Source organism: Pundamilia nyererei, unplaced genomic scaffold, assembly GCF_000239375.1.
Source record: "Pundamilia nyererei isolate P.nyererei 1_Seehausen unplaced genomic scaffold, PunNye1.0 scaffold00091, whole genome shotgun sequence".
NCBI lineage: Eukaryota > Metazoa > Chordata > Actinopteri > Cichliformes > Cichlidae > Pundamilia > Pundamilia nyererei.
In genome coordinates this window covers 2296434-2318473 of record NW_005187492.1, presented here as the reverse complement: position 1 = coordinate 2318473, position 22040 = coordinate 2296434, and the positions used below count along the sequence as shown (strand labels likewise).

General features: G+C 40.4%; 2 protein-coding genes across 2 annotated transcripts in view; one reads left to right on the top strand and one right to left on the bottom strand.

Moving 5' to 3' along the window:
• The first annotated feature begins 812 nt into the window (after window positions 1–812).
• dusp14 (dual specificity phosphatase 14) lies at window positions 813–10484 on the top strand. Its single transcript, XM_005739400.1, has 2 exons — window positions 813–1084; window positions 8759–10484. The coding sequence occupies exon 2, from the start codon at window positions 8865–8867 to the stop codon at window positions 9498–9500; it is 636 nt and encodes a 211-aa protein (XP_005739457.1). The 5' UTR covers window positions 813–1084; window positions 8759–8864; the 3' UTR covers window positions 9501–10484.
• Window positions 10485–19166: 8682 nt separating this feature from the next.
• Window positions 19167–22040, bottom strand: part of synrg (synergin, gamma) — a 45016-nt gene continuing 42142 nt past the window's right edge. The window contains exon 20 of the mRNA XM_013912474.1: window positions 19167–20184. Coding sequence (XP_013767928.1) covers window positions 20053–20184 — 132 coding nt within the window. The 3' untranslated portion in view covers window positions 19167–20052. The remainder of the gene's footprint in view (window positions 20185–22040) is intronic.

Here is a 22040-nt window from a genome sequence, read left to right as displayed (position 1 = left end):
TGGTTGGTAACCTGCTGTTAGCTCTAACCAGGTAGTTTCTGTTAATTTATTTCATAGTGTCTGTTTTAACTTTTGCATTGTTATGCAAAAATAATACATACGCCTATGTTAAATTTTGTGACTGTTCTGCCCTTTTGTGCGTTTCAAAAACAATTACATGAACTGTCTGTTGGTTTGTTTCATTTCTTTCCAGCACTCTAGTAAACCATGATAATAGTTGTGTTTGATGCATAATGCAGAAATGATCAAGCCTGGTCATATTAGCTTTGCTTCTGTGGGTAGTTGGGGATGGGTTTGTGTGGGGGTGAGGGTCCCCAAATAAAATTCTGCTTAAAAGACCCATAAAATTTTGGGCCAACTCTGGTGGTGATGAATGCTGAGTGGATGGGCACCTGTTTTTGCCTAGAACCCCAATAAACTCTAGAATCACCAGTGTAAAGAACCGTCATGCACTTGACCCTCTGACAGTCCCACAGCTGTGGGGGGTGTTTCACAGTCTGTGATCAGTCTCACTGCCTCTGGTTCCGATCCCAGCTTTTCATCCCTAAAAATCGATCACACATCGTGAAGGTACTTTTACAGATCGCTCACCTTAGTTTATAAAATTGCTGTAAAACTAGTGCAGTAAATCGGTTTATGTGCACTTAGTCTTGTTCAGACGGTGAATCTGGAGCTTGAGGCTCATTCATGGTTCGGCCACAGCCCTGTAGATTTCAGACTGGCTGAATCTCCCAATAGAAAAGCCTGGAATCATCTCAGTAAGCCAACATGCTCCTCCTGCCTCCCCCTCCTCCCCCTCTGTGTGGCACTGATCACCCCTTATACTGGAGGCAGCGCTGCCCTCTGCACGCCGCACAACCAGGCGGATGTACCGATGGCTCGTACTGTATTTCTGGTGACTTTCACGTGATGTTATTGTGTGTTGCGGGCTGTTTGCCAACCTCTCGCCTTCTACCCGGCCGTGTGCATGAGCGGACTGGCAGGAGGTAGATGTGTGACAGCAGCAGATCCGTGCGCGCCGGTTTGGTGCAGGCGGCGAAGGCGCTCTGAAAACCTCCATCTCTGCCTGAGAGAGAGTCGACTGGTAAGTTGAGTTTTCCATCTGACGTTGAGCCAGTTTATCGGCATTATGAGGACCTCATATAAGATGCCTACTAATTCACCTTAAAGCCTTGACTTATTTTTTTTAAAAATGGGTTTTCCGGGCAGGTTTATGTCCAGCTTTTTAGTTTTGTGATGTAAGCTGAGTGAAACTGGAGAAGCGAGCGCGCCTGCCAGGAAAGCAAACGTGTCGCTGACACTTCCATCAGGCATTTTCTACTTACTAATATTCTCTATTTCCGACAGCCCCAACTTGTCACAAGGCAAGCACATCTCCGCGTCACGCGCACGCGAACGGGCATAGGAACGTGCGCAGAGGAGCGGTCCTCATTCACGGCTCGTTCTTGAATTATTAAACTTGAGGAGTCATTCACTTCAAACTCCACATTCTAGACTCGTACTGGTTGCTGAAAACGAAAAATAACGAGACATGGCTAATTATAAAAGTTTAAAGTAGTAATCTATCTGCTTGTCATGTTCCCAACTGGTAAAAATGTGTGTAAAATGTCGTAAAATACTGAATAAAAGCTTCTAAAAAAAATTTTTTTTAAAGAAATCTGAAAATTTAATGATTTCTAGTTTACTATCAAAGGTGATAAGGAAAATCAAGAACAATTCACATTTTAAAAAAGCTGAAATTAGTACATTTTTGATATATTTTAAAACAAATAGGAAGAGTTGCTGGTTAATTTTGGCAGTGTTTGACATTCCCAGCTTGTGGAATCAATCAAGGATAATAAAAGGTTAAGTCTGTGTCAGTCTGTCATTTTTTTCCCATTGTGTAGAAGTAGAGTCCATTTATCTGTCTCATGTGTCTGCTACGGTGAGTAATCTCTAAAAGCGACACTAAGTGTTTCATTTAAAGACAAATTTGTGGAAAACATCTCAAAGGAAAGGGAGGAGGCATCCTGTCTCTTACTACATGACATGTGACCATCTGTGGCCATCAGTGATTTTCCCCTTGGTGCGACATATTGAGGTGTGACATTGTGGATCTGGGTGGTGCTGCTGCAGCAGGAAGGTGCCAGAGCCGAACTCTCATGTGGCATTTGTCCCTCTGTTTCGAAACTTTCCCTCCTCTGAACCAACAGCAGCTACTGTGTGCATTGTTTGTGCTGGAATCCAGCTGCATTGGAGACATTTGAGAGGCCATGCCCTTCCTTGCTTGCCCAAAAAGACCGTCCCTGTCATTGCTGCTCATTCTCCCCAGATCATTATTGAGTCTGTGCCGAGACACTTTCAGACATCACTCAACCTGAGCAGACTGCCTCTTTTATTGAGAAACTGCAGCCGTCTCCGGCTATTTCAGTTATCTCGTTTCGGTCAGGAAGTTCAGTTCTATCAAGGTTTCACTCGTTAGTGTCGTGAGGACGAGGTTGCCAGCGGGACCGCCACTCTAATTTTCCTGCAGGTGGGTCACGTTTCCAATTTGTGTTAGCGAAGGTGGAACCGGACCCCTGAGGAATCTCCCCAGCGAGAGAGCAGCGTCACAAGATTTGTGAGGTGGCACCAACTGTTGACAGATTCATCTGAGTGATTGAGAGAGGGGATGTTTCTCAAACATAAAGGAGATCAGAAGAAGAAAACTCGAAATTTAGGTGATTTGAGGGAAATGTCTCATTGGGATTTCTCAGAAAGATTTTTTTTTCACAAATCAGTTTTAAGAATTTAATGGTCTAAAACACAACCATAAAAGACACCGTCGAAATAGTTGTAGCCTAATGAGAAATTAAAAATGTGATTGCCTCCAATGTGGATTTATTATTTTTGTTAATAGGTTTAGAATAATTGGCTTGGAGAATTGACTATTATAGTAATGAGGCTATAATAATGAAAATGTATATAATAAAACAACTTCAATTTGGTCTTTTGTAAAGTTCAGCACTAATTTGTAGTAGAGTAAAAGTTGGAATGCTGTCCTTTAAATCCTCAGAGTAAATTTGACTGACAGTGAGCTGCAGCATTTCCAACGTACAGTAGAGTTTTCAGTGACGACAGCCTGTGCATAATTCTCCCTCCTCCGCTTCTGCCCTGCCAGGGGTATAAATAACCATGTGGATGAAGCAAATCTCAGCACAGCCCAGCGCTGTGGTTCATCAGCACTTTGGAGAGGGCCTGGGCTTATTTGGTTTTCTTATTTTCTTCTTTTCCCCATTGATGTGGCTACCGCTGTTGCACTGTTGGTTCCTTGGTTGCCCAGCAACTCAGTTTGTGTTATCTCTGTCTGTGAATTATTGCATCAGCTGTGCAATACATAGAGACTCACGACAAGGCATCTGCTCGCAGGTCAGGCTTAGCTTTTGTTATTTTAGAAAGATGTCACTGGAGATGTTACACTCAGACTGATGTGGGTGAGATTAGGGACTGGGATAACTTTAATAGTGGAGAATCATCTGATTTTTATTTTGAAAGTTCATCTATTCAACCCTTCCTGTTTCATCTTTCTCTAAGCAGTTTTTTTCCCTATCAGCTTCATCGCAAATGAGTCTTTTGTCCCACATTTGGTGTAAGGTGTGGGACTTGAACTGGTGGAGAACCCCTTCATGTGCTTTACAGAGAAGAATTTATTTCAGTTCAGGTTTATTTATATAGTGCCAATTCACAATAACAGTTGCCTCAAGGCATTTTATACTGTAAGTTAAAGATCCGACAATAATACTATGAGCTAGCAATCTGCGAGGGTGTGAAGGAAAAACTCCCTTTTAGCAGAAAGAACCCAGAGGAACCAGACTCAGGGAGGTGCAGCCATCCACTGCGACTAGTTGCAGGTCGAGGCAAAAAGAGGAAAGAAAAAGACTATAGGGAAATGGGGAAAACACACAATAAGGAAGAAAAGGCAAAAAATTTATGACATGTTTCAATGGTATATAAACAGGTAGAGCACAAATAGAAGTGATTGAAGAAGAAGTACTTAGTGCATGAAGTCCCACAGGAATTTGAGCCTATGACAGCATAACTAAGGGAGGGTTCACAGTCACCTGATCCAGCCCTATTAGTTTTAAGCTTAATTTTCAAAGTAGAGAGGGGGTCTGTCTCCCAAACTGAGAGCTGGTTCCACAGGAGAGAGGTGTAATAGCTGAAGGCTCTGCCTCCCATTCAACTTTTAGAAACTGTTCGAACCACAAGTAAGCCAGCAATGCATTGTTAGGATAACCTTGTACTATGAGGTCTTTTAAGATACGACAGAGCCTGATGGTTCAAGACTTTGTATGTGAGGGGAAGGCAGTTCGTCTTGTAACCGGAAGGTTGCCGGTTCGAGCCCCGGCTCGGATAGTCTCGGTTGTTGTGTCCTTGGGCAAGACACTTCACCCGTTTGCCTACTGGTGGTGGCCAGAGGGGCCGACGGCGCGATATGGCAGCCTCGCTTCTGTCAGTCTGCCCCAGGGCAGCTGTGGCTACAACTGTAGCTTGCCTCCACCAGTGTGTGAATGTGAGAGTGAATGAATAGTGGAATTGTAAAGCGCTTTGAGGGCCCCAAAAAGTGCTATATAAATGCAATTCATTATTATTATTATTATTATTAAGACCCTGTCCCACTTTCTTTTTTAAGGCCCAGTGTATGCTGATCTGGTATACCTTCAAAAACTTTGTAAAAGAATAATTACTAGTTTGTATCCATGTCCTCCAGACTCATATAGTATTTAGTGAATATGGATTAGCTGATCACCAAAGAGTCAGTTCAGTCACGTAGTGGTTAGCTTTAGTCCAGGCTCTTCAGTAATGAAAAGTTTTTGAAATTATGGTGTCAAAGTGATGTTGACCTTTTCACTTTGTGCGTGTCGTCATCTTTATATTTCAGAGTGATTGAGTTTTGGCCAGAAATTTGAATTACAAGGTCACAGTGGCATTTGACTATCAAAATACAATATAGTTCTTTTAGAGTCCAAATGATTTTGCTCAAAATATAAGGTTTAAGAGATATTGAGGTCGTTAGGGTCCATACATACATACATACATACATTTTTTTAACGTGGAAATGAGCAGTGATTGTTTGAGTTAGCAGCAACAACAAAACACATCGTCTGTCATTCAGTTCATAGACTGACTACTCCTCACTGATCGTTACACAGGGAGGTGTGCCTGAGTTTGAGCTACAATATCAATCTTTCTGCAAAAATGATAGTAAAGCACTATGAAGAGTCGCTAAAGGTGAAGTGAACTGAACAATGAAGATAACTCATTTGGGAGAGTCTGTTTCAGAAATCTTTATTGTTCTGTGGTTCTGCTGCTTGTGACGTCTCTGAGACCTGTTCAGCTCTAAAATCCTCCTCAGCTTGTTACTTTTTCACATTGTAATATAAAACTTTTGATTTAGGTTTACCATCCATTTTGACTGAAGGACCCACCACTCATTATTGAATGATTAAAACCACAAAGACCCCATTAACAAATGAAGTGATTGCATGATTAAAATTGACTAAAAAAGTAAATTGTGGCTCATTTTTGGCTGCAGTTGGTCTGTGGTACTTTAACTGATTTTCCTTATTAGTTAATCTTCAATTATTGGTATTTAGAGCTGCCTAGGTGCCCAACCCAGCAATTCAAAAACCAAAAATCTATTAATTTACTGTCACATCAGGTGAGGTAAATCACTGCTAGTACTTATTATGCACTTGATGCTCCTGCAGGAAACTTGTTCACACTCTGATGTAGTCTTGTGATTTTGAGACTGCTCTACAGTGAGAAACATATTTGTTGTTTTATCACAAGTGGTGGCGCTGTGGATGAAGGTGCAGCAGGTTTATGGCAACCATTTCACAGCAAAGTCCATGGTGGATGGCAACCAGGAACACAGCTGATAGCATTATTTTGCATTATTTTAGTTTATCCTTTCGTTCCTTTTTTCCTTTTCTTTTTTTTAAAAGGGAAGCAGGCCATGCTGGGATATCAAAGCTGTGAGCAATACAAGGAAAGGCTTTTCTAGCCCTTGGGGAGATTAGCTGCTCCATGACTTACTGATTTTCTATGCAAGCTTTAGGCAATAGAATCATTAACAATCTTGCAGGCAGAGAGAAACTTGTTGGGAAAAATAAAAGATATGACTGATATTATTTATATTATGGGTTTTAAAGTGCTCCTTTTATGTTGATTTACAGCTAAATGCTTTTGTTCTTTGACTTCCAGAGTTGAGTAAAAGTTAAAAAGAATTTAAGGGAACACTTAAATCACACATCAGCTCTTGGATGAATGAACTGTTCCAGTTGAAAATCTTTACTGACATACACTGTGTAATTTGTTGAGAACAAAGTGACATAAAAATGGTGAGCAGACATCAAACTCATTATTCTTCTGTGGGCTGGATTCAAAATCACAGCAGAAATCAAGGTTAGGTTTGTTTGAAGTGTTTTTTATGGTATCCCTTTGTGCACCAACTCAAAACATCCTCTGCCTGAAACAAGTCATTTTAACTGCTTTCCCTTTAACCTCAGTGTAATAGAAATAATAATAATATCAAAACTTATTTCTTATCAAATCATTATTATTTGTATGCCTACATTTTCCCTTTCTATTACATTACATTTTCAATCATGTTGTTTTGTAAAATGAAAATCTACTTTTCTTGCAGCCTGCAGCTTTTATGGAAGTATATTCCACATTAGTACTCAACAGTGTATCCAACCTTTTGATTATGGTAACGCTTAGTTTTCAATAATTTAAGGTAAAATTTGTGTTGTATTTATATAAAAAACAAAACAAAAAAAACAACCAGTATAAAATCATTAAAACAAACACAAAGCAAGGCAGCCCAGAAATGTCATCGCTACAGTACTGTATGTCCTGGGTCTGCCCCAACCTCCTCCCAGTAGGACATGGCTGAAACCCCATAAAAATAACATCTGCCTGATCCACCTCAGGTGGCATCTGCAACACTGCTGGACCAATCTGTCTGTCAATCTCCCGCTCCACCCTCCCCTCACTCGTGAACGAGACCCCAAGTTACTTGAACTTCTTGCTGGCGTGGAGCGGGAACTCTACCCTCTCCTGGCTGAGAACCATGTCTTCAGGTGCTCCTCCCAATCACTTTACCAAGTTCATGCTTTGATGAAGTCAAGAGAATTACCTAATGGAATTTGGAAAAAAAGAAACAAATTGATTGACAAAGTCATAAAATTGGGAACAATTAAAAACAAAACAATAATAATAACATCTGTGAGATATGACAAAATACACCTCTGGGGGTCTACATGGACCCCAGTCAGTAGAATGAGGGTTAAGGCTGTCCTCCTTTAACCTGACTTCCTTGTGATTGGCTGCGTCTTAGAAACGATAGGATTAAACAGCAGATTCCCTGTTCACAGTCAGAGCTGTGTGCATGAGATGACCATGTTAAGAAACATTTTATGAACACTCTCTTTGACATCATGCAGAGCCAAGAGTAGGAAAAGAAATGAAGACAAAGATTTTGGCTCACAGGGACGTTACCTGTACATGTGGTGAACTCTTGATTTGAACATGAGCGTCCACTGTTGTAATAACATGACAGAAAATATGGAAAAGCATAGCAGACACTCTTCCTTGCATTAAAATGAAGCATCCGCTCATCAAAGGGGGGGAACGAGGGATTAGGATTTGATTTACCTTGCAACCCTTTTGTGCATTGAAAGCTGCGATCACAATTTAATTGCACCTTCCGCACTCATGTTTTTGATTAGAATTTAATTCATAAGAAGAATCCCAGTCTGCAAGGTGACGGCACACAGCAGTGTTTTTGCCATGCGTCTTGTTAACCAGACCGCACTAGCCTAGACTGGTGCAGGATGTGTGGATGACGCACGACAAGTGCAACAGTGTGTGAAGCTCAGCCCGGAGCTGTGGGTTCTCCGCTGATAGTCTAAGCATTGCCACAGGTGTTTCCATCAGTTGAGCACATACAGTAGTATATGTCATATTAGAGTTTCCATAATATAATTTTCCTTGTATGTGCTGTACTCTCAAAGAGAGTAGAGGTAATTTTCCTTTTAGGAAAAAAAAAGAGAGAAAAGAAAATGAAATTAGGGTGGCAAATCGTGTGTTTAAATGAAGTTTGGTATGATCATACAGTATGTGTGATTAGCTTCCACCCTGCTGTTTGGTGCAGTGGAGAAATGACATTAACGGCAGGAATAGCCAGAGAGACGAGATGTAATCTGTATGTGGGAGCCGTGGATGGATGAACATGAGATGAGGTGAGTGTTTGCCTGCGGGACGTCTGCGCTCACATGGCAGAGCGAGGCTCGTCTCAGCGTGCGGCCATTCGACCTGAATGTTGAGACACGTACAGTAGAGTGACTGGTCTCTGCGGCGCGGCGGATTCTTGAAAACCCCTCTCGTATAATTTTGTGACGTGAAGCTGGGGGGCTGCGGGCTCACAGCTTCGTATTTTTAAATGAGTTCAAACTATTTTGACTCTAACAGCTTTTTTGTCTGGGTTCTTAAAGTTTGAAGACGCATTCTTACAAAAGCATTTCCTTTTTTTCCTCTCTCTTTTTATCCAAACCATTTCATGGATTCGCAGCACTCTGCCCTCCAAAAGAAGGATCTTAGTGCCCTTGTTTTGTAGTGTTTTCAAACAGCAGTCACGTTACTCATCCTTGAAGTGTTTTTATGTTTGTCAGCCTGCACTGAAATAGAAAAATGTTTAATTTAGATAAAAGCTAAGTCTGCTTTTGTATTTCAGGAGCTGTCTGGCTGGTGCCGCATTCACTACTATGACTCTGAGCTCGTGAAGATTTTGTAAAGGAAAAAAGAAAATCCATTCCTGTTAAAGCCCACTTGTTTTCTCAATGGCTTCCCGCAGCCAAGGCTTCTTCCACCATCATCATCACCACCACCATCGCAACTCCATGGTGCCTGCAACGGTACCGAGGCTGCTGCCCGAAAATGGCAGCCTGCTGGGAGGCATCGCACAAATCACCCCCAACCTCTTCCTCAGCAGAGGAAACGTGGCTTCCAACCGCAGCCTGCTGCTGTCTAAAGGCATCACCTGTGTGGTCAATGCCACCATTGAGCTCCCCAACTTTAACTGGCCTCACATGGAATATGTAAAGGTCCCACTGGCAGATATGCCCCACTCCCCCATCTCCTTGTACTTCGACAGCGTGGCCGATAAGATCCACAGTGTGGGACGTAAGCGAGGGGCGGTGTTGGTGCACTGTGCAGCGGGAGTGAGCCGCTCCGCTTCTCTGTGTCTGGCGTATCTCATGAAGTACCACCGTGTGTCTCTGGCTGAGGCCCACGCCTGGGTCAAAGCCCGCCGCCCCGTCATTAGGCCCAACGGTGGCTTCTGGCGCCAGCTAATCGAGTACGAGAGGAAGCTGTTCGGCAGAAACTCTGTTAAGATGGTGCAGACGCCCTATGGGGTCATACCTGATGTTTATGAGAGGGACCGCAGGAGCCTCGCTCCATACTGGGGCCTGTGAGAGAGGCAGTGCCGACTGTTCAGTGGGGGATCGAGGATGAAAGTGAAGCCCTTTTGCCCTTCTGGACTGGAGGTTCCTACCTGCTCTGGACAGAGGAAGAGAAAATGCACAAGTGTGCGTGTGTGTGAAGCTTAATTAATGATTGATGGTGCTTTTGGACAGAGGGAGTTCAATCAAACACTGGCCGTTGATGGTGCTGCTGTTGATCCAACCAATTTTCTCCAGTTAAGTCTTTAAGTGGGAGAAAGGGGACTTAAAACCCAGAATCCTTCGGACCAGAGGATTGGATGGGACCACAATGATGTCAGACACCAAAACAAGATAAAACTTTGAGTTGAAGTCAGTGCCGTCCTTCTCTGGGTCTGTCTTTCCAGCTCCAGCGGATGATAGAGGTGTTCAAACAGTGATGTGACTGAAGTTCTGTTCCTGACGTGGTGTCATGTGGTGGTATTGTGCCAGTTTTGCAGTAATCCTTAGTGTGAAGGGCAGCAGCATGCTCTTAATTTATGGTAGCATTAAAGATAAGTGTACAGAAAAAAATATAGGGAAATTATTCTATTGGAATGTAATGATAGTGAGGGGGAAAAAAGCTTATGATGCATTTTAACTGAATGAGAATCAAAGATGTTATAGCAACCTTTTTTAAGGTGAAATTTGAAAAGATGTAAGCTAGGAATCGAGGTTTAGGGAAAGCTCCTGTGTAACACAGGGTTGACTGTTCCATCCTCTGACCACACTATGTTATTGTAGTGCTATTTGATGCTATATTAAAGAAAATATCTGCTGCCTCAATAGAAGTGGTAGCTCTATGAAGTCTGTTTTCCATCCCACAGTTTTTGCCTTTTATCCAAATTCGGGTAAGGCTGCAAAAAGATCAGCACAGCACAGAAAAGACATTTTATTTTCTGTCTGGAAACTGGTCCACCTCTGTGGTGTAGCGCTCTTTTGAAGATCAGTAGGCTGAAGATCTTTTTTTTTTTTTTTTTTTGCTATCATCTGCAGGGTGAAATTTAAACTTTTTTTGCATGCTCTAGCCACACTTCAGAAATACTGGTTGTAGGTCTGAGACATGCTGCAGTAAATCATAATAAAAATACACTATGGGACAATTATCACATAAAAGATGAATAAATACAAAAATGTCTGCATACTTCAAGTGATATTTTCCTCTTAGAGCCATCAAGTGGACTTTTTGTGTCTGTAGAATGTGTTTCCTTCTCATAAAGCCTGGCTTAAAATCCAGTTTTGTAATATTTAAATCCTACATTCATGTTCACTGTCTAACTATCTAGTCTCTACTGCTTTATTTGGGGTAGTTTTTTTTGCATTTAGTGACATTCTAGTACTATATAATAGTATAATATAGTACTATATTATCCATATAGTGTGACAGAACTATAGATAAACTAAACATAACCCTGGTTGAAAAATTGGTTGTTGAAAAACACAGCTTTCCTCAAGTATAATGAATTTGTATGTATTTATTGAATTTGCTCAGATTAAGCTTCTTCTGGCCAAAGTCCAAGAGTATATCCATCAAAAGAAACGCATTATCTCTGTAACCTCACAGTGGGACAAAGAGCCCTTGTACCACAGAGTGCAGGTGCTAAAATGGACAATATGTCACCTCACCATTTCTTCCTACAGTACAAAATTGAATCGAAAATATGGCCCTTTAATGGCCCTAAGATCCCTCAGAATCAGCTGTTAAAATGCATTGTTGAACCCCTTTGTGTTGTGTGAAACAGACAATGATGAATCACATGGTTAAGGAGAGGTCATTCCTTTGTGACTACTTTATTTGAAACACCTTTCAGTTATAATAACAGAAAGAAGCTTTTCATGTAACAGAAACAACATTAAGAAAAATTCACTCGATATGCAAGATGCTTCATTGTTTCAGTCGTCAGTCACGCAAACCTAGAGATCAGCCAGCAACCACCTGGCAACCTCCAGTCGCTCGGGGAAAAATGTGTATTCCCCAACCAGTGACTGGCTGCTGAAGGTTGCAAACTCTCGAAAGGTGAAATCAGTCACGGAGACTGCCTTATGATTGTTTTGGTCTTTGGCAGATAGTTGCCTGTAGATTCCACGCAAGATGCTGTTTTGTCTGCAAGCATTTGTCAGCGACTACAAAAACCTCCTTGTGATTGCTTTGGTTGCAAGCAGATTATCACAGTTGGCTGTCGTTTGCACGCAAACTACTTGCCAAGCGATATTGAAACTGGAAAGAGTGTGATGCAAACCAGAAATGGAGAACTTTTGCTTACAAATTATTATCTTTTTCAAGTTTCAGTACTTTACTGAGAGCAGTTGGCAAGTGTTTGCAGACAAGTCAGCATTTCCCATGCAAACTTCATGTAACCACAGCAACCTGCTAGCAACCAAAGTAACTGGAAGATTTTCTGTGCAACAACTTCTCTTTCAGCAACCTCCAGCAGCCACTCACATTTTTCCCTAGTGATCAGTGATTGCCCGATGCTTGCGCTGAAGTGCTTGCCTTTGCTCTGTTCTTGGGCTAACTGTTAGCATAGATGTGGTGAATTTTATGGCATATTTCAACAAGCCACCGGCTTGTGGACATATTTTAAGGCCACTTCTTGGTAACTGTCACTACATCCATATTTCTTTTTAATATAATGAGAAACTCTGTTGCAAACCAAAAAGAAAAGCAAAGAAGCAAAAAAGAAAAAACTGTATTTTTTTTCCTAATAAAAAGCAACATTTGTGTGTGTACTGGAGCAATGATTAATAAATCTATTATTTAAGAAGAAAGCAATTCTTTTGAGACCACACCCATGCAATGGTGCAATAAAATGTCACTTTGTAGTACTACTGTAAGAGACCAGCACTGAGCTGAAAATTTCAAGCCACGGAGATCAGTGCACAGATGCTTTTCTGATATCCCAGGTGTAAAAAGGAATAAAAACACCAGAGGTACGGGATTGTACGAGGATGTTATTTCAAACCCTGAGACAGTGACATTAAAATGTAAAAACATAAAAAGATAATATCACTCTTTGCATTCACCCCTACACCCATTGTTTTGGACTTTTACCAGAATCAGAGTGCACATTTAAAACAAAACTAAAAGCATTAATTTTCTCTTTTCTTTTTCTAACTGTGAATGGAGACATCTCCGGGATTTTTTCACATGAACAGGCAGCAGTCTTTCCTTCTCCAAAGGCCTCTTGATGTTCAATCTGCACAGCCAATTTCCCCAAGAGATGTCTTCAGATGTCAAAAAAGCGTTCTGTCATTCATTTCTTTTTGCTGTGGTTACAGAGCAGCAGGCAGATATTGATGAGCACCATTTGTCTTGTGCCCACACTTCTGAGGGACCTCCAGAGTGGTCCTAACAATGAATTCCATTACCCACAGAGACGCGGCTCGCTACAAAATGCTCAAGTGATGGGCCCAAATTATACAGCGCGGACACCATTTCTGGTGGGAGTGCGTTAAATGTTGCTGGAGGTTGCAAAAAACTCTTTTAGTTATCCCCTTACCCTCCTTCTGGTAGTGTTAACGCGCATACATGCACGTGGGGGGGAGGTTTCAGAGCACAGTCAAGCACTAAAAGTAAACACATCCTTCATCAGCAGCAGGATATTATCGTCTATCATTAAAGCAGTAAGCAAAACCATTTGCATCATCCTGAGTGTCGGAGCAGGCCTGGCTCCAGCCGTGCAGTCCATGCAGAACGAATGGCACTGAGGACATTTCTCGAGATGACATTCAGTCAGCAACTCAACGGAAAGCATCAAATACTGGTGAGCTGCAACACACCGCTGTGTGCTAATATTGTCTTTATGATATTTTAATTTGTTGTTTTATGATGAATTATTTAATGTTCAGTGTACAAAATGTCAAGTTAAAAATGCACAATTTGGCATCTTCAAACTGCCTGCTTTATCCAAATGAGAGAACAAACCCCAAATATGATATTTTTTGACTGTGTTTGCACTGGCTAAAGACAGAGGAAAGTGTTTCATGTGGAAGCTTTTAATGTTCGGTTCATCAATTGTTGCTAGGATGCGGACATGTAGTGACCTGTTAGTTTTAACACCAAGGTTTTGGACAGTATTGGGAAAATTAGCATTTAGCTTAAAGGTGTTTTTTGTAATAAACCTCTGTATAGTTTACTCAAAGGTTTCACCACTAGGGGCAGCATTTTACCCCCTGCTGTGTGCTGCTTTAACTTTGTCTTTTGCAGGCTGCCGTTTTAAAGAAGAATGTGCTCTTAAGTCTCCTTATTAATAAAGACTGCTCCATCATCACTACGCCATCCTATGGTACAAAGTGGTATTTCACAAAGTACAGCCCAGCTCCAGTTCTGCTTTAGTTGCTAACTACTAGTTAGCTGTTTCTGTACTTTTGTTTCATTTTTGAAAGATTTATCATTTTAATTTAAATATTTGCAGAACCTGATGCAGATTTAAGTTATTGTAGTTGGAATTTGTAACTTTGACAGAAAATACCATTCAAGTCATCAATGCTGTAATTTCGTCACGCATCGGCGTGCGAATGCTGAACAGTACAGACTCACAGAGCCGCTAGCAGACTGCTGTTTAACAATAAAACTAATGTAGAATTAAAAAGATTACATCATTGTTTTTAATTTGTACATAAACAAACAAACAAATTAATATTTATGTGGTTTCTACAGTCGGTTAATCATTCAGGGTTGAAGCTGCCACTGTAGATCCTGAGGTCATTCTTGCGTTATTATATCAGAAAATGTTTTTCTTTCCTGTTTTTAAAAGAATAATTATCTTTGTCTATTTTTAGCACCAAATATTATGTTAAATATAAAATAGTGATTGAATATAAACAGAATATATAAGAACTGTGGAACTGAAAATGCAACACAACAGTTAAATTATTATGTTGTTATTGTTATTATTATGTAAAATCGGTAGAAAATACAGTTTTCATCGTAGGTTTTGTTGCTGCAGTCCTGGTAAATAATGAAATTTTTCAACCACACGTAGCAAATAAAAACATCCACTGTGGCTGCAATGGATTACTGAATCATGGCCTCTTTGGGCTTCAAATTATACAGCCTCTAATGATCCACTATAATCTGCATGAGCTACACAACTACTGCTGTATCACTCGGTTGTAAATCCTGCATTTCCATTTTAATAAGGCCATGCACACAAGCCCATTATTAATATAAACACACTGCCTCAATTTTAGACCTGACATGCTCGTTATAGTAATAATTTGACAACATGATTTAGCCAAACAGCAACATACGCTTCAGCTGTGTGGTGTGAGTCAAAGCCTGCATTTCTTTTAGCTTCACAACAGTTGGAAACATTAGGAGAATGGGCACATAGAGGATGCTGCTTAGATGGAAACCTGTGTAAAAGTCCCAAAGGGCAGATTTAAATGTTGTTAGTGCTTTGTGTTATGGTAATGAAAATTCAGGGTGCAAGCAGTTGTATAAAAATCCATAACTGAGAATAAAAGATGGAGAAAGGGGAGGAAAAACAGCCCCACAGTCTGACTGAGGGTCATCTGAAGCACAGCAGAATTTAGTTTGTCATGAAACAGTCATTGTTCCTCGGCGAGCAGCTGAACGAGCGCGTTGTCTCTGTGGTATAACAGTGACTCATCTGTCGGCGGCCTTTCAAGTCTCAGCTGTCTCAGCTGATTGGACACTGAAGCGAAGGACTGTGAGCCACGAAGCTTGAGTCTGTGCACTGAGCATCAAAGCATTGGAAATGACTAATATTTGTGTCCAGGTCCTTAATGGGGAAATTGGGTCGTCATAAATTATGTTAAGTGTTGGCTTTTGCTTTCCACTAACAGTGAACCAAAGATGAGCGTTAAAGGATACTCTCTGTACAGGCGGCTGTGGCTAAGGAGATAGAGTGGGTCGTCAAGCAATCAGGAGGTTGTTGGTTCGATCTGATTGAGTATCTTGGGAAAGGTATTTAATCCCACATTGTTCCCGATGCGTTCACCGGAGTGTGATTGTGTGTGTGACAGATTAAAAAGCTCCTAAAGCCCTGAGTGAATGGATGAATGTGGCTTGTAATGTTTCAAAGCACTTTGAGTGCCAGTGGGAGTGTAAAAGTCCATTTGCCATATTTGTTAATTTTTATTTTATTTTTTTCAACAAATTCAGACCATGGAGTATATTTTGATTTGTCTTGCTGTTAAATACTCGGGAGCTCAACGTGCATTAATCCAAGGCCAAAAATAGACCTCAGTCTATATTATTTACTTCCATTTGTGTCACATTTGTTAGAAATAACACAGTACCCAGCATTTTAAGGACTTTTTAAAAAATGTAACTTTAAATGTGTCTTTCAAATAATTTCCATGACGTGCTCTTTTCATGAGGTTTTTAGGCTACTGACCAAAAAAGTGACACTTTAATATCTTCTTGAACCACCGTTAGCTTTGATGATGGCACACATTCACTCATGCAATGAGTTTCGGGCCTGGAAAGTCAGTATTTGGCCACCTTCTTCAACATAGACTGAACTTTCTTAGACCACCTTACCTTTTTACTGTTGGCAGTGTGTTTAGCATTCCTATCATGCTGAAAGATTGAGCTGTTGCCAGTTAGATGGTGGCTTAAATGCAGCTCCAAACCATGACAGAGCCTCCACCGTGTTTTACAAATGGCTGTAGACACTTAACATTGGACCTCTTTGTTCAAGTTGTTGCCATAAAAATAGTATTTTACTTTTTATTTTGCTTGTCACACTATGTTATTGTGGGTATTTTTTGTAGGCTAATGTTAAAAGAAGGGAATAAAGATCTGGTTTTGTGAAAGGCTGCTAGTAACAAAGTGCCTGGAGACCCAATTTAAGCGTTTTCTGTTGTGTGCTTGTCGCCTTTTCTTATGCTTGAATAGGTCATAGGTCAGTTAACACAAAAAAGTATTTGTTTACTGTATTTGTGTTTTATTTAGTATAATCTAGATGTTGATTTGTTTATTGTGTTTTTTTGACAAGGCATGTTATTGAGTCAACTTTGGTCATTTCACAGTTGCGTCTTCAATAATTAATCCAGTCCTAATATTTCTACTGTAGATGAGTAATTAACCAATTAATCACTTTGCAACATTTCGGAAAAACTATGAAAAATGAATATTATGACTCATCTTCCAGTTCTAATTTATCAGGAATAGCATTCCGATTTAAAAAATGTAAGCCTTTGACGGTTTGTACGTTTTGCTTGATGAATGGCTCGAGTCATTTTATTGATAGTTTAAAATTTTTGACTACTTTGAATACATTTTTGCTTGATTAAAAGGAAACACTTTGCTCAAACATCACCACCACCCCGCAAAAACGCAGGATTAGTGCTCAGTTAATCATCCCGAATGCTGCTAATACATTTAAGCTCTTCCTCTGCTGTCACTGTGATTAAATCCCGTAAACACTGAAACAGCTGCTTTAGATTCTCAAACATAAATAATTGGAAATGTTGTCAAAATGTAAAGCGGGAAGCAGCTATTTCCACGAGGGTGAAGATGAACTTACAGAAGCAGCTGTTTTTAATCAATAATATGATGGGCCATGGCCACGAAACACCAAAGAGCAGCACTCAGTACAGCACCGTATCAGTTCAATCTCTTGTCTCTGCCAGACTGATCGTTTCAGCACGCCATCGCAGACAATAGGCGTGAAGATGGGCGCAGCAAGGAGAGAGACGAGGCTGCATTTTGATTTACGCGGCCTCGCTCGGTAATTGATTTCAGTGTTTGTAATTTTAGTAATCCTGGTGTTCACGGTGAGAGGAGAGGAATTCATTTTCTGCAGGAAATAAATTAGGGAATGGCGAGAGATAAAAATGGATGTTGGAGAACACACCTGAAGAGCGGGGGAATAATAATAAGACTGGTTTCACCCCCACCTTCCCCCAGACATCGCATTTGATTGGCTGAGCTCAACCGCCAGCGATGGCCCTGCAGGCTTGTTGGTAGAGAATTTATTCCATTTTGTCGCAAAGTGATGGAAATGAGGCCTCTCTGGCCGGAGAGAAAGTACATTATTGGGTAAAATGACAGAGGGAAATGTGCAGAAACATTCATGCATTCGGAAGAGGAAGCATCACAGGAAAAGCAGCGGAATAAGAGCAGAAAGCCACGTGAATTAAATGAGTCATTTTAAGGCCGTGCTGTGTTCAGATTTGAACACACTGGATGAATGAATCCAGAAAAGTGATGAAACATTGTTGACTGTGTGTTTAGCGGTGGTGAGGGTACAGCAGTGCATAAGTTTGAGGGTGTACAGGCTCAGCGTACTGCCAGGACAACCTGGATCATTTTTGGAGCCTTGCTTTCTCTGGCATTCTTTTCTGTTTAGTCCTTTATTTTGGTTTTTACCAACACTGCTATCGGCGTTTGGTGATAAATGATTAAATCTGGAGTAGGCACAATGTTTTTGGCCTCATGAGACAATAAAAATTCTTATTTTATTTATTTATTCCTATTTTAATTTTTATTTACATGCCCATGTTGAAGTCTTGTTTGGCCTGTTTGTGCTGTTGGCAACTGATATACTTATTATCTGCTCTACCATATAAAGGTCATGTAGTCCCAGGCATGGTGATGATTTCATAAATATTGCAATTATTTTATAGGTTTTTGTGGATATAAATGAGTTCTTTTGTGAGATTAAAATCCTACAATGTATTGATAAGGTGTTGAAAGGTCATAAACATTAAATATGGGTCATTTTAGCCTATTAGTAGGAAGCTGCTAGGCAACTCCAAGACTTCATAATTGATGTGATAAGAACCTACAAGGTTTTGATTTGGTGTATCTTTACTATAATAATCAAATAATCTCTGTGTATGTTGTTCTCAGGTCCCCGGGGGTTCCTATCTATATCGGTGATCATGACATCATTGCGCTGCCTACCATCTATGTAGCAACAGCCTAAAATTACGCATTTATGCAGACATGATGCCTTAAAAAAGCATCATATAAGTTTCATTTTCCAATAGTACCATCAAGTTTATATCCACTATCCGTTGAATTATAAGCCGAGTAATCACCTGGAAATTGGCTAAAAAACAGGCTAAACAGTGCACAGCACAGAAATGCAGTAGCTATAGTAAGAGAATATATAAATCAAGGCTTATTTTTTTATGCCTGTCTGGCGGGAGGGTCTTAAAATACAGAGTCTTTCAATTTTTTTGTGCGTGACTTTTTCAAATTTCAAGGAGCTTGCATTAAATACTTGTATTTTCTTTTTATCCTAAAAGGGATTTTATATGCAGAACTTTGGCTTCAGTCAATTATGTGGCAAAAGACCAAAGGTGATTAAAAAAAAATGTAATGGAGTAGTAACATTAATTATATTCACCAAAGTAATGAGTTACTTTAGAACTACACATGTAGTTTTCAGAAGTATTTGCTTTCCTCAGAAGAAGCTGGTTACTTTATGGAAAATTATGATGAACTGATGTGTATTCAGTCCAGGTTAGTTATACTTTCTTCATTCACGATTACGTACGGCTCCCGAGCTAAATAAGTGGCTTCATTAAAGGCTGAACATAATGCTCAGAGTGGATGGCCACATGCCCTCCAGCTTCTTGTGTCTGCATGGAAACGCCACAGTGCACACAAGCATGTCCTTCAGGTGAACTTGGTCTGCATGACCTGTAAACCTGATAATTACATTAACTCTGCGACACTTTAACCAGTTTGCACGTCATTTATTTACATAACATTCACATTACAGCTGGGTGATTAATACAAAGCTGCAGCATGACACTGTAATATACAGAAAATGCTGCTGCTGTTCAAATTCAGCATTAGTAAATACTTCCAGAATTTCAGCTCTGCACACAACAACAACAACACAGAAAGTCACAACAGATTCCCTTCAAATCCCCAACACCTACAAAATACAATTTAAATACCCAAAGAGGTGTTAAAGTTTCCTCACAAACAGTGCAAAAGACATTCAACGCAGCGAAACATAATGCAGAGAAAGAGAGGTGCCTGCCTTCCGGCAGAGCAGAGATGGTTTGAATGTTAAAGATTTTCAAAAAGACATTAAAACCATAACAGCCACAGAGTTTCATCCAACAGACCCGAGACAGAAATACAATTCAAGTAATTCAATGGTAGACTTATGATTCATTAAGTCTGATTCACTGCAAACAAAAAATATACAAACAGAAGCAAAAACCTCCTCTGCCAGTGTTATAAGGATATTGCACACCTAATAATTTAAATAGGATTCACTGATTAGTTATATTTATTAATGTTGTTGCATTTCTGCACGAATAGTCAGCAGAAATAATTTGTCAAAAGCAGCATTAAAAACAGATTTAAATATGACCTCAACTGCTGACCTGTATGGTTGAACGAAAGAGTAACCATATGAACCGACCAATGACTATTCAGGGAAAAGATCTGCAAATGAACACAGTCTGGGTGAGATTTCAGGATAATAAAAAAAAAATCTAGAGGAATCCAGTGACTGTAGATGTCCTCCTCTTGCTCTTGGTGTGAGGCGAGTGGCCGCTCCACCTATCTGGTGGTAATTAGCTCTTGCCGTGTTACCATGGCAGCTCAGAGCAGGTCAGGCAGGATGAGGCCCGGGGGTTTGGGCTCCACACAGTTAATCCAGAAGTTGGCACAGCTGGCGTGGTACTGATGGCCCCCGTACATCAGTTTGAAGTTGTCTGTCTCAGAGTTGAACGCCTGTTAGAGTGAAAGGGTGAAATATTATAATAATATAAACCTGTGTGTGCACCTGCTTTACCCGGACTTCATTTTAATGCTGCTGAAAGGGAAAAAAGGCTAGTTTATTTTGACGAGCACAAAGCAGCCTGCAGCAGCATCCAATTAACTTGAATTCAATTCAGTTTTATTTATATAGCTCCAAATCACAGCCACAGTTGCTTCAAGGTGCTTTACATTGTAAAGTAAAGTCTCTAAAATAATAGAGAAAAACCGCAACAATCAGACAACCCCCTATGAACAAGACCTTGGTGACAGTGGGAAGCAAAAACTCCCTTTTAAGAGGAAGAAACCTCTGGGAGAACCAAGCTGAGGGAGGGACAGTCTTCTGTGGTTGTGGGTAAGAGGGGGAGAGGAAAAAAGACACGCTATGGAGTCCATGTCAGATCTACCGAAGGCCGTGATCCTCAGATGGAAAACCCCACAATGCAGTTATTTCTATGCCTACTTTTGTAGAGACTGAAATTCAAATATTTAAGGGGGGGGAAAAATCTGCCCCTGTGAGTAAGCGAGCATCTGAAAGCAGCTTTTAAAATCTACTTTTTTGGGAAGGCTGCAGGGAGCTCGCACCAGTCCAACCATAAAAGCCTCTTAATTAACTGGGAAATATGACACATGCCATTACCACTCAGCTGTATTGAAGGTATTTATAAAAGTATGTGCAGCACGCTTATCCAGAGCATGAATCAGCTATCCTCTGAGAGCAGCACAGTGGTGCACAGCACAGCACAGCTTCAATGTAGGTGACCCTGCAGTAAATTACAGCCAAGTTACGCAGGATGAAAATCTGCCTCTGGCAAGCAAAACATTTCAATAAACATGGGCAACGCCTACTGGGGAAAAACTCAAGTCGTTAAAAATGGCCTGCATAAAATTATATGAGAGCACAAGAAAAAGAAGAAAAAAAAATAGTGTATGAATAATAGTCCAACTGGTACAAATGTTCTATCTACAGAAATGCTGTGAGAGCCACATGCTGTGAACATCTCACTGATCATAACTAAATCTGACTGTTTATAAGGAGTCAAACTAAATCTAAAGATTTTCTGCATATTTAAAAAATGTGACTGTGGTTGAAATCAAGGGATGCTGCATGCTGTGACACTTTTACACTGTTATATATATATATAAAAACTCATGAAGGATGACAGTGCCCCTGGGATTTCTGTAAATGTGCTGGAAAAAATAAATGTGCACTGGCTGACATTTAGAGAGACCTAAGATGAGAGGTGCTGTGTAGTCCTCTCTTTATACACAAAATATGCATCCAAGATGAAAATAACGTGTTTACAGCTGGGCATCAGATGACATTCTTTATTTAAATATGGAGGTATGCATGAGAGCCATCAAAACAGCCATAGATATCTTCATGCATGCTGATTTAGCTCAATCAAAACACAGGAGAAGATTAGATATGTTTGAAGCTGCATGTCTAATCAGATGAAGCCATGTCTGCAGTTTTTATATTAAATGGAGTAAATGGGGGGGGGCAAAACTGAAAAATTCCCTGAAAAATGAGAGGAAGCTATAAAAACATGATAGCAATCTCATGTTTAAACCTGCTGACAACCTGGTCAGAGGATCCAAACACACCACAAGTGACGGCTAAATGGGACAAAAATAAAGCAAAATTATTCCCCAAAGATTTAACATAACATGAACTGAAAGGAGAAAAAAAATCTGATCGTGCTATGACTGCAGACGCTGTAATTCCATCACTGTCTGTACTTGTATCAACAAATATGGACCACCTCATTTATTTTGTTGAGACAAAAAGGATAACAATGCCCCACCGCAAAGCCTGCTGCGTCACAATG

Bases quoted from the DNA above. Each gene is read 5' to 3' on its own strand.
- dusp14 (XM_005739400.1), top strand. From the start codon at position 8,865: ATGGCTTCCCGCAGCCAAGGCTTCTTCCACCATCATCATCACCACCAC.